Source organism: Pungitius pungitius, chromosome 2 (assembly GCF_949316345.1).
Source record: "Pungitius pungitius chromosome 2, fPunPun2.1, whole genome shotgun sequence".
NCBI classification, from domain to species: domain Eukaryota; kingdom Metazoa; phylum Chordata; class Actinopteri; order Perciformes; family Gasterosteidae; genus Pungitius; species Pungitius pungitius.
Genome location: NC_084901.1, coordinates 118,155 through 132,552, shown reverse-complemented (window position 1 = coordinate 132,552; position 14,398 = coordinate 118,155). Strand labels below are relative to the sequence as shown.

General features: G+C 45.7%; 3 protein-coding genes across 4 annotated transcripts; 1 reads left to right on the top strand and 2 right to left on the bottom strand.

The window, feature by feature from the left end:
• Positions 1-117: 117 nt before the first annotated feature.
• LOC119210399 (ADP-ribosylation factor 4) lies at positions 118-2,287 on the bottom strand. The gene is made up of 6 exons (XM_037460329.2): positions 1,853-2,287; positions 1,538-1,618; positions 1,280-1,389; positions 1,110-1,181; positions 815-940; positions 118-676 (listed from the first exon to the last, which is right to left on the bottom strand). The coding sequence occupies exons 1-6, from the start codon at positions 1,917-1,919 to the stop codon at positions 590-592; spliced, it is 543 nt and encodes a 180-aa protein (XP_037316226.1). The 5' UTR covers positions 1,920-2,287; the 3' UTR covers positions 118-589.
• A 67-nt stretch (positions 2,288-2,354) lies between these two features.
• gcc1 (GRIP and coiled-coil domain containing 1) lies at positions 2,355-6,361 on the top strand. Its single transcript, XM_062558916.1, has 4 exons — positions 2,355-2,879; positions 3,099-3,571; positions 3,639-4,304; positions 5,114-6,361. Exons 2-4 carry the CDS (start codon positions 3,218-3,220, stop codon positions 6,359-6,361), a joined length of 2,268 nt encoding a protein of 755 aa, XP_062414900.1. The 5' UTR covers positions 2,355-2,879; positions 3,099-3,217.
• A 373-nt stretch (positions 6,362-6,734) lies between these two features.
• Positions 6,735-14,041, bottom strand: dennd6b (DENN/MADD domain containing 6B). 2 transcript variants are annotated; one of them, XM_037460325.2, is made up of 21 exons: positions 13,864-14,041; positions 13,335-13,373; positions 13,207-13,249; positions 13,029-13,138; positions 12,840-12,920; positions 12,659-12,764; positions 12,412-12,491; positions 10,890-10,952; positions 10,736-10,791; positions 10,522-10,644; positions 10,314-10,409; positions 10,124-10,218; positions 8,902-8,967; positions 8,762-8,826; positions 8,598-8,687; positions 8,326-8,379; positions 8,149-8,258; positions 7,816-7,918; positions 7,588-7,662; positions 7,378-7,476; positions 6,735-6,797 (listed from the first exon to the last, which is right to left on the bottom strand). In XM_037460325.2, the coding sequence occupies exons 1-21, from the start codon at positions 13,966-13,968 to the stop codon at positions 6,735-6,737; spliced, it is 1,722 nt and encodes a 573-aa protein (XP_037316222.2). In that variant the 5' UTR covers positions 13,969-14,041. The 2 variants fall into 2 exon arrangements, 1 of the variants encoding a protein (XP_037316222.2); XR_009942714.1 differs by lacking the exon at positions 6,735-6,797 and having other exon boundaries at positions 7,452-7,476; positions 7,760-7,918.
• Positions 14,042-14,398: the final 357 nt, after the last annotated feature.

Below are 14,398 nucleotides of genomic sequence, written 5' to 3'. Positions count from 1 at the left end.
GATTTTAAAGATGTTGGTGAACAGCTAAATGAATTAAACATTAAAGTAAATATTCATCCCATTCATTTTCAGCCCCAACAGGAAATCAATTTGTTCATCATTAAGACAACAACACAGTCAAAAGAAAAACATTTAATAAATAATTTTTGCACCTTCAGTTTCTATAAAAACAAATCTGTCAAACTGAGAAGAAAAGAAATCCATTTATTGCATCACGGTCGTCTCGCTGCTTCTTCACATTGTAAAGGAATGACGAGGCGTTCAGGTTCAGAAGAATGAGTCACTCTACAGTCCCGCCCCACATACAGTCACCTGTCCCAAGCCCTGCCTCCAGGTATTCTCCCCTGTCAAAGCCCCACCCCGCCTTTTCATTACTTCCTGTCACATGATTGTAAAACATGCAGATTAAAAGACAAGGAAAAAAAGAGCGTTAACGGGAAGAACAGAAGAGGATGAGCTCAGAGTCCACAACATCACTTCCTCCTACAGACATACTAAAATAAAAAAGAACTTCAGGTAAACGCTCCTTCTGCGCTTGGTACACAGGAATCAGTCGATGACATCAGTCTGCTGCTTCCTGTCAGCTGGTCTAACGCTTCGACAGCTCGTTGGACAGCCAGTCCAGACCCTCGTACAGACCTGTACCTTGAGTGGCACAGGTGGCCTCCACATGCCACTACAGGGGACACAGACAGGTGAGACAGGTGAGCTTCATCAGCATGACGACATCATGCATATTGATCGCTTCCTTCTACTCGTATTCAACTTTAAAGCATCTGAGCTGGACTATTTATGGCTGATATATTGATCTCACAGTTCTGCTTCGGAGGCTGTGCAGACCCAGTTTGTCGGTGAGTTCACTGACTCCCATCGCATTTGGAAGATCCTGTTTGTTGGCAAAAACCAGAAGGACCGCCTCCTTCAGCTCATCCTCCTGGATCTATAGGGAGAGTCATGTGACCTGTGACAAACATTCATGTGGCATCATAGGGCTAAAAAGAGGCATTAGATCGGTTTCCTCTCATAGAAAACCCCCACAATCCTTTGTGTGACACCTCCCTCTGGTGATCAGTTATTTCAGGATGTGTTGGATTTAGTCAGAGTCTCACCATCTTGGAGAGCTCCTCCGCAGACTCTGCTACTCGCTCTCTGTCGTTACTGTCGACCACAAAGATCAGACCCTGAGGGGTCAGAGGTCAACCAGAGAATCATCATCACACTCTACACTATTGATACAATGCTTATAATACATTTTTTTGTTCATGTCTCAAGTGTGTACCTGTGTGTTCTGGAAATAGTGTCTCCATAGAGGACGGATCTTGTCCTGACCACCTACGTCCCAAACTGTGAAACAGATGTTTCTGTACTCGACTGTCTCCACATTGAACCCTGAAACAGAGAGCGGTGGTGAAGCAGGCAGATCTACTTATGGACTAAATGTTGTCTCAAAGATCCAGATCACTTCACGTGATGCTACACCTGTGAGCCGTTATCAATTACTTACGGATAGTGATGACATGTGTGATCGATCACTCACCGATGGTCGGGATGGTGGTGACTATCTCTCCGAGCTTCAGCTTGTATAAGATCGTTGTTTTACCGGCAGCGTCCAAACCGACTGAAACGAGACGAGATCATCTTCATAAATTCAGCTTTAAATCACGTGTTGACAGCATTAATGACGCGTTAATAACGGCCGATCACTTCCGATTACTGTTTCGGTTGAGCTCTCAACCTGGGAAATAGTTAGTTTAGCCCGGGAGCTGGTTAGAAGACCCTGGGAGCTTGTACGCCTAGCCCTGGTACTCGTTAGCTTAGCCCGGGAGCTAGTTAGCTTAGCCGCGATGCTCACCCATCAGTATCCTCATCTGCTTCTTCCCGAACAACCTCGTAAACAAGGAGGAGATAGTCAAGCCCATTTTAAAAAAGATGTCCCGGTTATGCTGCGGGAGGATTCAAACCAGACAGCAGCGGTCACGAGCCGGTGGATCCGGGAGAAGCTGCTCGTCAGTGCCGCTGAAGACACGGGGGAGTCGGCGGAGAGGAAGCAGCTCCTCGTCGGTGCCACGTCCAGACCAACGCAGCACAAATGACGTCACTCAAATAAAACTTTATTGAGCCACGAAGGCTCCTGGTGCGTTCAGGTTCTACTAGAAGCTAACTATTTAACATTTGATAGTGTCTATAAAAAGCTCTAATTCTTAATGCATTTGACAATATCAAAATGAATCGTATAAAGTAAGGCTTCGGGTTCAACACACAGAAGATATGGATTGATTACAGATACTGATAAGATGAAGGATGAGATGATTTGTGTCCACATAGATGGAGGTACATTCAAATAATCTATTATTTAACCTCATGCCAAATTGAACTCTGGATGTATTGATTTATGATGTACTTTTACTGAAATAATTTAACACACAAGGTGCTCTTGTAACAATGTCACTGTATAGCATTATTTAATGTGCTTAATACTTAAAGTAAGATTAGGAATGATACCTTTTTGTCTTTACTTTCGTTTCAGGTATTGATTATTTTCCCTCTGTTGCTCTTCTTTCATTGGTTTTGAAGTAATATCAACGATAACAACAGCAATAATACGTTATAATTGTATTGCGTCTCATGTATTTAATAATTCACACTCCATTCTACGTGTCCTGGAAAACAAATGTATTTTTCTTGAGTGCCGTGAACGCAGCATGGATTCCTGCTTCCGCATCCCGTCCGGGTTCAGACCAACATGGCGGCTGTGAAATGACGGTCTCTAGATTAAACTGAGATTATATTATTCATGTTTGCTCAATGAAACATTTCATAGACGTTTCGTGTTTCTGTTCCTTAAAACCTTCAGTTTGTGTCCGGATGTTTCTGATCAGGTAAAAAACGGAGAAAACCGGATATTAACGTCGGTGTTTGGTGAATATCAAGTATTGTGTTTAAGCCTCATTCTTGTCTTTCTACTCTGTTTTTGAGCATTTATACTTTACATTGCTTAACGTTGATTTACAGCTTTAATTACTCTGCCTCTTTATATGCCGAAGATATAGTTCATTGAGTATATTTTGTTTCAAAACAAACTTGTTGTCCCATCTTAGTAAAACCCACTCTGATCCTGGTGGACCATCACTCTGATCCTGGTGGACCATCACTCTGATCCTGGTGGACCATCACTCTGATCCTGGTGGACCGTCGGCTGCAGCAGACCTTCAGAGACATGGAGAAGTTTGGAATGAGTTTTGGGGGCAGTTCTGGAAGAAAGGAGCTACTGGACACCATTGAGGCCCAGAAGAAGCAGCTGGTCCAGTACCAGACCCGCTTTAAAGACGTGGTTCAGGCCTATAAGAGTCTTCTCAAAGAGAAGGAGGCTTTGGAGGCAAGTTTTAAGGTCTTGGCTGTGACCCAGGAGGTGGATCTAAACCAACAATGCCAGGACACCAGAACCACCTTAGACCTCCAAGAGGACGGCTCCTCCCTGCACAGTGAGGACAGTGTGAACACTGCAGTCTCTGTGGACATTGAGACCACCAGTGAGGACCAGGGCGAACTAGGATCTAGGTCCAGTTCCCTGGTATGTTTAGTGACACAGATTTATGTTTTGAAGTCAAACTTGTGTTTAATGACTTTTCCTCCTGCAGACCCCGAGGTCTGATTCCAGCACCGGCGGCTCCGATAACTGCAGTGTGGGGGCGGAGCCACGGCAGCAGGCCACACCCCCTCCCAGCACAGAGGTGGACCGTCGACTCGCCCAGCTGAAGAAACAACTGAGCACGCTCACAAGCGCCCTCGCCACGGTGACGCACGAGAAGTCTCGGATGGAGGCCAGTTTTCAGGCAGACAAGCGCCAGCTGAAACAGGAAATGGAGGAGCTCCAGGACCGCCTGGTTGCTGTCACAACACAGCAGGAGGTGGAGCTGTGCGCCTTGCAGCAGCAGTTGGCCGAGGGCCGCGCTCGCATCATCACGCAGCAACACGAGAGGGAGCAGGAGCAGGGAGACCACGTCCAGCAGCTGAGGGAGCTGCAGAGGATCCTCCAGCAGGAGAGAGACCTGCGACAGAATGCGGAGCTTCGCCTGCAGGACGCAAACGCCACTCTCATCATGACATCACAGGCCGTGGACCGGGGGGCGGAGTCCGAGGCACACCTGAACCAGGTGAGGGGGGACAGAGATGAGCTCAGGAAGAAGCTGATGGCTGTCGAGGAGGACCAGAAGAAACCAGATCCCAGAGTGAATGAACTGCAACAAGAGCTGACAGAGCTGAAAAAACACTTCCAGCAGCAGATTCACCTCGAGACCACAAAGGTAAAACGGAGACCCGAACCAACTAAACACATCTGTATCAAGACCACGTTGAGGGCAAATGTTTCTTATGGGTCAGGGTTATATAGTCCTGCTATGATCAGTTTTAGAGAAAGTAGGGATGCATCTATATTATATCCATGTAGATGAGTTTCAGCTTACTGGAGGGAAGGGAGAAGCTAACAGGCAAGGTTACATATGGAGACCGGAGTCCTCGTGACACTGAGGATGGCAAAAGGTTTAGGACAAAATAGTGTAGAGACACCAGCTGTGGGACAACAGTCTCGTGTGTGTGTGTATAGACACTAGGAGACAGAATCAACGGGACTGAGACAGTTAGTCCAGCATCAACACAGCAGATAAAGAACAGTGGAGAACATCAGGATCATAAGGGGCGTGGTCACAGAATAGAGTCAACACAGCAGATCCGGGCTGGTGAAGGACGAGGAGGACAACAACAGGAGGAGAGTCACGTACTTAGGGTTAAAGGGGAGAGCTTCACGCAATTGAATGGTCAAAAAAAAATGTACAAACTAATTGTATCATCGCCTTGTTGATGTCTTTCCGGAAAGAGCTCGGTTTATTCGAGTCTTGTTGCTCCAATAAATCCAGATCTCCAGTGTGTGTTACTGAGTCCCTGTGAGGACGTGTGGGTCCTCACCACAAATTAGATAGAAACTAGAAAATAGTTACAACTATGATTAAACGAATCCACAACACCCATGACGTCAAAACAACACACCTGTAATAAGAAGTCAAAACATGACCCATAACCCTTAAACCAGGTCTAAACTGCTGCCCGTGCTTTACAGGCCTGCGAGGCAGAGGTCCGACTCCTGGAGCGCGCTCAGGCCGCAGAGTCGAGGGTCGCTGGTCTGGAGCAGAGAATCTCCGAGCTGTCGGAGCTTCTGGGTTCCTGTGAGAAGACGAGGCAGAGAGAGCAGCAGACGGCTCAGAGACTCAGAGACCGGATCCTGCAGCTGGACACGGAGAACAAGACATTAGCCAGCAGGATGACCTCTGACCCCGGCGTGGATGAGTCTCAGCTGGACATCGCCGTGCTGAAGGAGAAGCTAGAGAAGGTGAAGAAGCTGTTGGTGCTGGCAGCTCAGAGGAACCCCAACCAGAACATCCAGGAGCTGGTGGACACCCAGGCAGAGTTGGGCGGGGACAAAGTCTCGGTGCTCCAGCAGCAGGAGCTTCAGCAGCTCAAAGACGAGTTTGAGCGCTACAAGCTGCGAGCACAGGTTGTGCTGAAGAACAAAAATGCCAAAGATGGCTCTCAGGCCAAAGAGCTGGAGGAGGTCCGGGACCAGCTGTCCGAACTGAGGGAGAAGTACATCAACCTGCGGATCCAGAGCGACGAAGCAGAGACGCGACACCGCCGGCAGGTGGAGGAGCAGCAGCAGCAGGCGGCGGGGCTGCAGCACACTCACAAACAGGAAGTGGAACGGGCAGAGGTGGCGCACCGCGACGACCTGCTGCGACTGGAGGCGGAGCTTCACAAACAGAGAGAGAGGACCATGGCGCTGCTGAACGAGAAGGACCAGGAGCTGGAGAGGCTGCGTGCCGCGGCGCCGAGCTTCACCGACAACTCCGTCAGGACGGCCGATAACATGCAGGAGTCTGGCCCGGAGTCCGAGGGTGACATCATCAGTCAGGCTCTGTGGTGGCCGACGCCCACCGAGCCCACGCTGCTGCTGTACGCAGAACAGCTGGCCAGGAAGGAGGTGGAGGTGGGAAACCTGCGGCGGCAGAAGCACCGGCTGCAGGACGACATCCACCAGTTGCAGGCCAAGCTCATCGCCAACGCGGAGCGGCACGACGAGGAGGCGTCCGCCCTGCGAGGACAACTGGACAAACTGATCAGAGATCAAAGCAGAGAGGGCGCCAACATGGAGTACCTGAAGAACGTCACTTACAAGTTTCTGACACTGCAGGACGCCATCGGGAGACAGCAGACGCTCAACGCCATCCTGACCATCCTGCACTTTAGCCCACAGGAGAAGACCATCGTCATGAGGCTGCAGGGCGACACCTGGTGGACCAACAAGAGGTAGAACATCTGGATCAGAGTCCACAGGGCCACCTGGTGGACCAACAAGAGGTAGAACATCTGGATCAGGGTCTATGGGGCCACCTGGTGGACCAACAAGAGGTAGAACATCTGGATCAGAGTCCACAGGGCCACCTGGTGGACCAACAAGAAGTAGAACATCTGGATCAGAGTCCACAGGGCCACCTGGTGGACCAACAAGAGGTAGAACATCTGGATCAGGGTCTACGGGGCCACCTGGTGGACCAACAAGAGGTAGAACATCTGATCAGAGTCCACAGGGCCACCTGGTGGACCAACAAGAGGTAGAACATCTGGATCAGGGTCTAAGGGGCCACCTGGTGGACCAACAAGAGGTAGAACATCTGGATCAGGGTCTAAGGGGCCACCTGGTGGACCAACAAGAGGTAGAACATCTGGATCAGAGTCCACAGGGCCACCTGGTGGACCAACAAGAGGTAGAACATCTGGATCAGGGTCCACAGGGCCACCTGGTGGACCAACAAGAGGTGGACAATCTGGGAGTCAAAAACAACTTTTCTTGAATTGCTCATTTTGATGTTGTGAAAGAATGATTAAGATTGATTTGAACTAAGTAATGTTCCTCAAACATTTGACATTTTGAACCAAATTTATTCTTACAATGAACTGTTTCATTAAGAGCAAACAATGCATCATTTTGATCAATATGTAACGAAATAAACAACTGAGTATACAACAAAATGTCAACATGATTCAAGTTTTACTTTCAAATCCAAACCAAACATTTACAGATGTTGAGAAGAAAGAAAAGATAAACCACATTAATTGTTTCATGAACACATTACAAAAATAACGCCTGGTTATTGCTAAACTTCTAATTAATAAAGAATCATTTAAACAAATGTGTTGAGATAAATATAAATAAACGTGATAGCTAATCAAAATATATTAAATCTGAAACAAATCACCATCTGTTCTGCTGGACGTCTTATACTAAATGTTCAGGTGTGTTCTCTCTACTCAGCGTGTACACAGCACCTTCTGCAGGTCCACAGGCAGGGAGGTAATAGTAGAGGTTATAAAAGAGTCCAGTTTGTCCAAAGCTTCGTTCTTCAGCTGCAGCCTGCGACCTTTAACCTGAGAAGACACATCAATATTTACAAAACAAGTACTGTGGATCCAGCTGTTATTTGTCTTTACTAAAACACAATCACAGTAAACATGAGTAGTACAAGTATTCTTTCTCACCAGTTTCTCTCTCAGCTTCAGAACCAAGTCAACGATTTCTACCTCAGATTTATCTTTAGTCCAACTCACCAGGTCCTGAGGGGCAGAGAGCAGGTTTACAAGATACAGATGTTTAAGGTGTTGAATGTGTTTCTAGTGATTCCTTCCCTTAATGTTGTACTAGAGGACATACAGATATTAACAGTGATCCAGGTGTTTGCAGTGTGTCTGATAAGATAACTAACTAACAGCGTCACAGATGACCTCCAGGTGAAGACTCTCCAGTTTTTGCGTCATCTCCTTGTGTCGATGACGATACCATCCGTCAAAGTTTGGAGACCTGAAAAATTTCCTGTCAAGAAATCAAACAACAAAGAAGATTAGTTGAGCTTTCATTGAACATGAAAGAAACATCTTCTTAAACTTCCTGCTTCGCTTGTAGAGATAAATGAGTCATTAGTTAACAGGACCTTGAGAGGTTGAGACCACCTGCCTGAGATGTTCACTGACCCTCCCATCTGCTCTGTGAGGTGGTGACACTCCTGAGGGCGGAGTTACTAAGGGCGTCACATTTGGACTCACCTGTACAGTCCCATCCAATCACCTTTGAGCACTGAGGTCAGCTGAGGCCCGGTGTGATCCAGAGTGGACATGAACTCGTCCTGACTAAAGGGTCGAACCTGAGGAGGAGTCTGAACACATAAATACATTAACGAACTGATGATTTCCTACGGCAGGGATCAACTTGCTGTTGTTTACCTTCCATGGTGTCACCGACCTCTGCAGAGGCATTAGGCTCGCCATGTAGCGTTCCTGTGAGACAAGAGACAACTCGATTACAACGGACAAATATTTATTGATGGTTTGATGTTACAAGAGAAGAGCAGATCAAGAACATGTGGCTTTTAATCAAAACACATTGGTTTAACATAGAAATAATCACTAATTCAACATGGACTAGAAGTTAAATCCACCCATTGATAATGTTGTAACAGCTGATGACAGAGCGTTCTGATTGGCTGTCCACTCACTAGCGGGATGATGAAGCTATGAGTGAGCTCTAACAGATGCCTCCTTAAGATCGCGCTCTGAACTTCTGAAGGTCTTTTCCTTTGAATCCCCTGGAGACACAGGTTTCAACGTTTCATCATCAACCGTCTTCAGATCAATAAATATTGATCAGTTATGTTTTCACCTTCAACAGTCTCTTTATAAGAATCTTGTCTTTGTGTAGAAACGTCTTAAAGGCCGTGTAGATGCCTGTACACAGGAAGTTAACATCCATTAATAGATTGCGTCAAACATCCAACAGGTGAATAGAGACAAAGGTGTTACCTGGTTTAGTGTCCAGGGATTTCAGCTTGGAAAGTTTCTTAACTTTCACCTGTTTAGGTAGATCACCTGAGAGAGAAGGTTGATTAGTAACATTCTGTCTGATCGAGTGCCGTTTAACTTCAAAGTATCACCTGATTTTCCAAAACTCTGATCTACACTCCCATTAACAGCCTACCCTCACCTGATGGTCTCGTCTACGATCTACACTCACTTGATGGTCTCATCTATGATCTACACTCACCTGATGGTCTCATCTACGATCTACACTCACCTGATGGTCTCATCTACGATCTACCCTCACCTGATGGTCTCATCTACGATCTACCCTCACCTGATGGTCTCGTCTACGATCTACACTCACTTGATGGTCTCATCTATGATCTACCCTCACCTGATGGTCTCATCTACGATCTACACTCACCCGATGGTCTCATCTACGATCTACACTCACCCGATGGTCTCGTCTACGATCTACACTCACCGCTTCTCACTGCTTCTGTAATGCTTCTCATCCATCACCACTGCCTTACTTCACTCAGCTCCGATCACCTGTCTGCTCTGGATCAACCTGACAAGTTCGTGGCTACCGACGTAGACCTCAGGCTTAGATCCTCCCGGCTGGCATGGTCTCTTACACTATGAATTCATAACTGAAAATAATCTGGACATTCTGTTTAACCGAAACATGGCAAAACCAACACAACTACTTTTCTTTGAACCAAAACACATCCTCTGGATATTCAGACACCGTGGAATGATGCTTTTTCGACATCACTACAAGTGCAATAACCCTCCCGGATGCCTCCTCATTTGACCAGCTTGCTTTTAAACTGTCTGGTTCCAAACTCCTGGTTACTGAAGTCATCTACTGCCCCCGAAACCGAACCTGATCTGTCTGAATTTCTTACGCCATCTCACCATCGATTCTAATATTCGTCTTTTGACTCCTCTACAGAACTGCCGGACATTGTTAACTACTTCAATATGACCCAACATGTTGACGTTCCCACCCATATAAAGTACACACATTGACCTGGTCTGGTCTGGACTTTTACTGCTTCTGTCTCTCTTATCTGTATGTTTCCCTTACTCAGATTTACATTGTAAAGCGTCCTTGGGTACCCAGAAAAGCACTATAAACAAAAGTATTATTATTATTATTGTTACCAGTGCAATGTGTCTTAGGATGATAAAGAAAGAATGAAATCAAAACATCTTTTACCCGCCATTTTGATTTCTCCAAGTCGGACGACGTGAGGCCAGTTCTGGAAAGTCTTAATGAAGAACGGATTGGTGACTCCAAGAACAACGTTAGGCCTGAAAAGATGAAAGGGAGAAAGACAGGTGAGACCCAAACAGGTGAGACCCAGACAGGTGAGACCCAAACAGGTGAGACCCAGACAGGTACTCACGGGGCCTGAGTCCTTGTGGTGTACTCTCTGAATTCGCTGTCATGGATGGTGAAATATGGACGAAAGTCGCAGCAGAACTTCAGAGGACTGATGGAGCTGATAGAGGACACATTGTTACCATGATGATAGCACAACCACCACCCTCCAGTTTGCTAGCAGAAGGTCTGTGACATCACAGTGTATATTTTACTTTCAACCGTTCAGTCACCTGACAAGAGCCAGCACGGTTTCCGAGGAGATGGTTGGAGACGGTGCCATGACGACCAGCGGTTCCCCTAACAACATGAGCTCCCAGAACATCTGCAGGTGGACCAGGACCGACTGGAAGCAGCTGAGAGAGTGGGAGAAGGTGAAGCTATTGATCACTGATGGACAGGAGTTGAAGATAATGTTTCTGTGATGGATAGGAGTACAGGACAGACTTAAAGAGGTCCAGCTCGTGGATGGTAGGCAGTAGAGTCGGAGCCGCCAGGAGGTTCTGAGGACATAAATAAACCCTTACTGGTCAGTCTCAGTTCTGTTCAGCTTTCATGTTTGGAACACAGATTACATTATCATACATCATGTCTTTCTAACCTCTTTAGCAGTTTGTCTCACTGGACTTCCTCCTGGTTTGTCGGTTTTTGATGGAATCCGAACCTGGAGTTTATAAGTTTATAAAATAGCAGAAGAAAATAATTCCCTATTTATACAGAGCAGCCTTATACTATAGTGTAATATAATACAAAACGTATTGGCAATCTGTAGTAAAATGCAACCTGGGAGATGTAGTAGCCTGTAGTTTTAATGCCCACAACGTTCAGGAGACCTTTTCTACTGAGGATTTATTTATTTAAACATTCATTCAATTTGCCGCGATAATGCACACCAATCAACAGTTGTACTGTAAGTCAACCAGAGTTAGACAGAGAGGCTCATTTCCATCTGCTGTCCCCAGTCTGATGTTTTAAGGAAGCCATAATAATATGTGAAGTATACGGTCATAGTTGTCCTGTTGACAGATCTTTGCTGCTCCTCCACAGTCCCCTTCGGCCTCTGAGGCCTGCACAGAACCGCTGTATTTACACCCCAAATACAGTTGTGCTCATTAGTTTACATACACTGGCAGAATGAATGATTTCTTGGTCATTTTTCAGAGAATATGAATGACAACACAAAAACATTTCTTTCACTCATTGTTAGTGGTAAATCATAATGATACCAGAAACTACTCAAATGACCCTGATCAAACGTTTACATACCCCAGTTCTTAATATTGTGTATTGCTCCCTTTAACACCCTGGACATGAACTGTTTGTGCCCCTTCCATCCAGCAGGAGGCTGAGGTCCATCAGGACTAAGACCTCCCGCCACACCAACAGTTCCTTCTCTTCAGCAGTCGGGCTCATCAACAGAGCCGGGCCCCCCCTGACTGACTCTCACTCTACATGTACTTTCACTTTGTCACTTTCTGTTAGCTGGTGCACATCATCTTTTATTTCTTAACTTACTAAACTATAGCTTTAGCTTACTAACCCATAGCATATATATTTTTTTATATGTTATTTTATTTCTGCACTACTAATGTCGTTCTGTCTGCCATCATGCACCAACCACCAAGTCAAATTCCATGTATGTCTGACATATTATGGCAATAAATGAGTCCTGATTCCTGATTTTGGTCTCATCTAGTTTCTAGTATCATTATGATTTAAAAAGAGTAAACACAGTTGAATGATAATAAATGGCTTCACCCAACCACTAACCATAAGTGAACCATTTGTGTTGTCATTCATACTCTCTGAAAATGGCCAAGAAATCATTCATTCTGCCAGAGTATGTAAACTAATGAGCACAACTGTACATGCCGGTGGACCCTATGCACTATTATGTGACTTCTAAATGTGATTCATGAAGTCAATTGGTCAATCAGATCTTTGTGAAGGGTTTTACAGTAAAGGGGGTGAATACATGCCCTTTATACTTTTTAGACTTTGTAAATAACATTTTTTGAAATCCAGTATATATGGTTTATAATAAAATGAATTTGAATCTGTAGTTATACCATGACTAAATCTAGTGAATAGGCAGTGTGTGTGACCAAGCCCCTCTTCCTCACCTGTAAGACCACGCCCATCACAGGCAGGTTGAGGGTCAGACCAGGTACAGGTGAAGGCCATTGGTCGATCCCGTTACATACTGGGAGGAGAAGAAAAAAGTGAGATAGAACTTCGGCAGAATGACGTCATAATTACTATCCTTGTGATTCGTCCACGGTGATTCGTCCATGGTTTTTACAAATTTCCCCTTGGAAATTAATAAAGTATATATCTTACTATCTTATGATGCAAACATGACATCATCACCTGCTTCCAGACAGGGCTCCAGTTTCTCAAAGAACTCTGGAGCAATGATCTGCAGCAGGGAGTGGAACAGGTGAGTGAAGGGTAACCTGGAGACCAGCACCAGTGACTGAAACACAGGTATCACTTGGTTAATCAGGTGTAAACAGGTGAACAGGTGTGTACAGGTGAACAGGTAACTGACCTTCTGGAAGTATCCTCTCTTCACAGATACATCCTTCACTTGTCTGAAATAGACATAACCAAAGAAATGGGCCGCTTCAGTCTGTGGAAACAAGGAGACGCAAACGGTCATGGTTTACCAAAGTTAGTTTATTAATGTTTATAATATTTATAATCTTCAATGCGCTGTCACAGTGTTCCTGATCAATACCTGAAGGGTGGGCGGAGCGTCTCTGTTGTAAACATCTTCTCTGACCTTGAACCCTTTTCGACCAACTGACTGACGTAACCTGAAGCTGAACTGAGTGTCCCCAAGGCATCCTGGGAAATGAAGTAAACATGTGACCTTTGAGCTCATGTGCAGCCTGATGCAGTGTGATGAGATTTACCTGAGTACGAGTCAGGGAAGGACAGGTAGCAGATGCTGGTCTTCTGAGGCAGATCACATCAAATGAATCATTAATACATACAATCAATTCATATAAATAGATGAACTGATGTGTTGAATAGAACTTACTTCTTTCTCTGTGAGTTTCACATCCTGCGGATACACCATCTGAAATCAATAAAGACACCCCACAGGTAGATACATACGCAACACGCTATTAACACGGGCTGGTAACGTGATCAATACTTTTTAACAACACTTGATCTGTAAAGAAAAGCTCAATTAACGTATTGTCAGTTCTTCTAATTGAGTTTGGGACAAAGATCTGTTGGATTAAAGTAAAGAACGCATGAGGCTCCCTCTAATCCGCAGGGACAGAACGACAGATTAAGAGGTTACAGACTCTGAGATGATGCTCAAGACAATGACAAAGACTCTTTCTAAACATGTAAATAATTGTTTGGGTGAAGCTGCTTTATCCAACAAGGACAACAACAACAAACAGCCGGTTTGTGGACACGGTGCACGCGCACCCATCCACACCTTCATTGTTTCTGCCCCACAAACATCTATTCTCCAATCGATCATTTATCATCGATCCGTCCGAGGGATCTGATGATTACCGATGCTAGCAATGCTAAGCTAACAGCGCCCTCACCTCTATGGCTTGTCCGAGCTCTAGGTCGAAGGTAACGACACACGCGCACTCCAACCACGAGGAGAAGCGGGCCCACGGAGAACCGGATTCCTCCACCGGGTCCATCACGACCGGGTCAGAGCTCGGTCCATCCTCCGGTCCTCCATCACATGGATCAGCCCTAATGTTAAAGACAACGTGAGACGGAGCAGGGGGGGGGGGGGGGGGCTCTGCTGCCTTCTAGTGGCGCCCAGTGGTGTTAGATGTATAGATCAGAATCACATTTATTCCCTAGGCAGGCAAAATACACATAAATACACATTAATATACATAAATATATATGTATACACTAACAGTACGTGTGTATTCAATTCAATTCATAGCCCAAAATCGCAAATGACAAATTTGCCTCAGAGGGCTTTACAGTCTGTACACATGCAACATCCTCTGTCCCCAAACCCTCACATCGGCACAGGAAAAACTCCCCAAAACATGAAAAAACCCTTCAATGGGGAAAAAAGAGAAGAAACCTTAAGGAGAACGTCAGAGGAGGGAT

Coding starts and splice junctions, on each gene's coding strand:
- LOC119210399 (XM_037460329.2), bottom strand. CDS start 1,919: ATGGGCTTGACTATCTCCTCCTTGTTTACGAGGTTGTTCGGGAAGAAG. Junction 1,182..1,279: donor ACTATTTCCAGAACACACAG/GTACACACTTGA, acceptor CTGACCCCTCAG/GGTCTGATCTTTGTGGTCGA. Junction 677..814: donor ACAGCCTCCGAAGCAGAACT/GTGAGATCAATA, acceptor TGTCCCCTGTAG/TGGCATGTGGAGGCCACCTG.
- dennd6b (XM_037460325.2), bottom strand. CDS start 13,968: ATGGACCCGGTGGAGGAATCCGGTTCTCCGTGGGCCCGCTTCTCCTCG. Junction 10,410..10,521: donor ACCGTGCTGGCTCTTGTCAG/GTGACTGAACGG, acceptor GTCCTCTATCAG/CTCCATCAGTCCTCTGAAGT. Junction 6,798..7,377: donor TGCCTGTGGACCTGCAGAAG/GTGCTGTGTACA, acceptor TTGGTCCACCAG/GTGGCCCTGTGGACTCTGAT.
- gcc1 (XM_062558916.1), top strand. CDS start 3,218: ATGGAGAAGTTTGGAATGAGTTTTGGGGGCAGTTCTGGAAGAAAGGAG. Junction 3,572..3,638: donor GATCTAGGTCCAGTTCCCTG/GTATGTTTAGTG, acceptor TTCCTCCTGCAG/ACCCCGAGGTCTGATTCCAG. Junction 4,305..5,113: donor TTCACCTCGAGACCACAAAG/GTAAAACGGAGA, acceptor CGTGCTTTACAG/GCCTGCGAGGCAGAGGTCCG.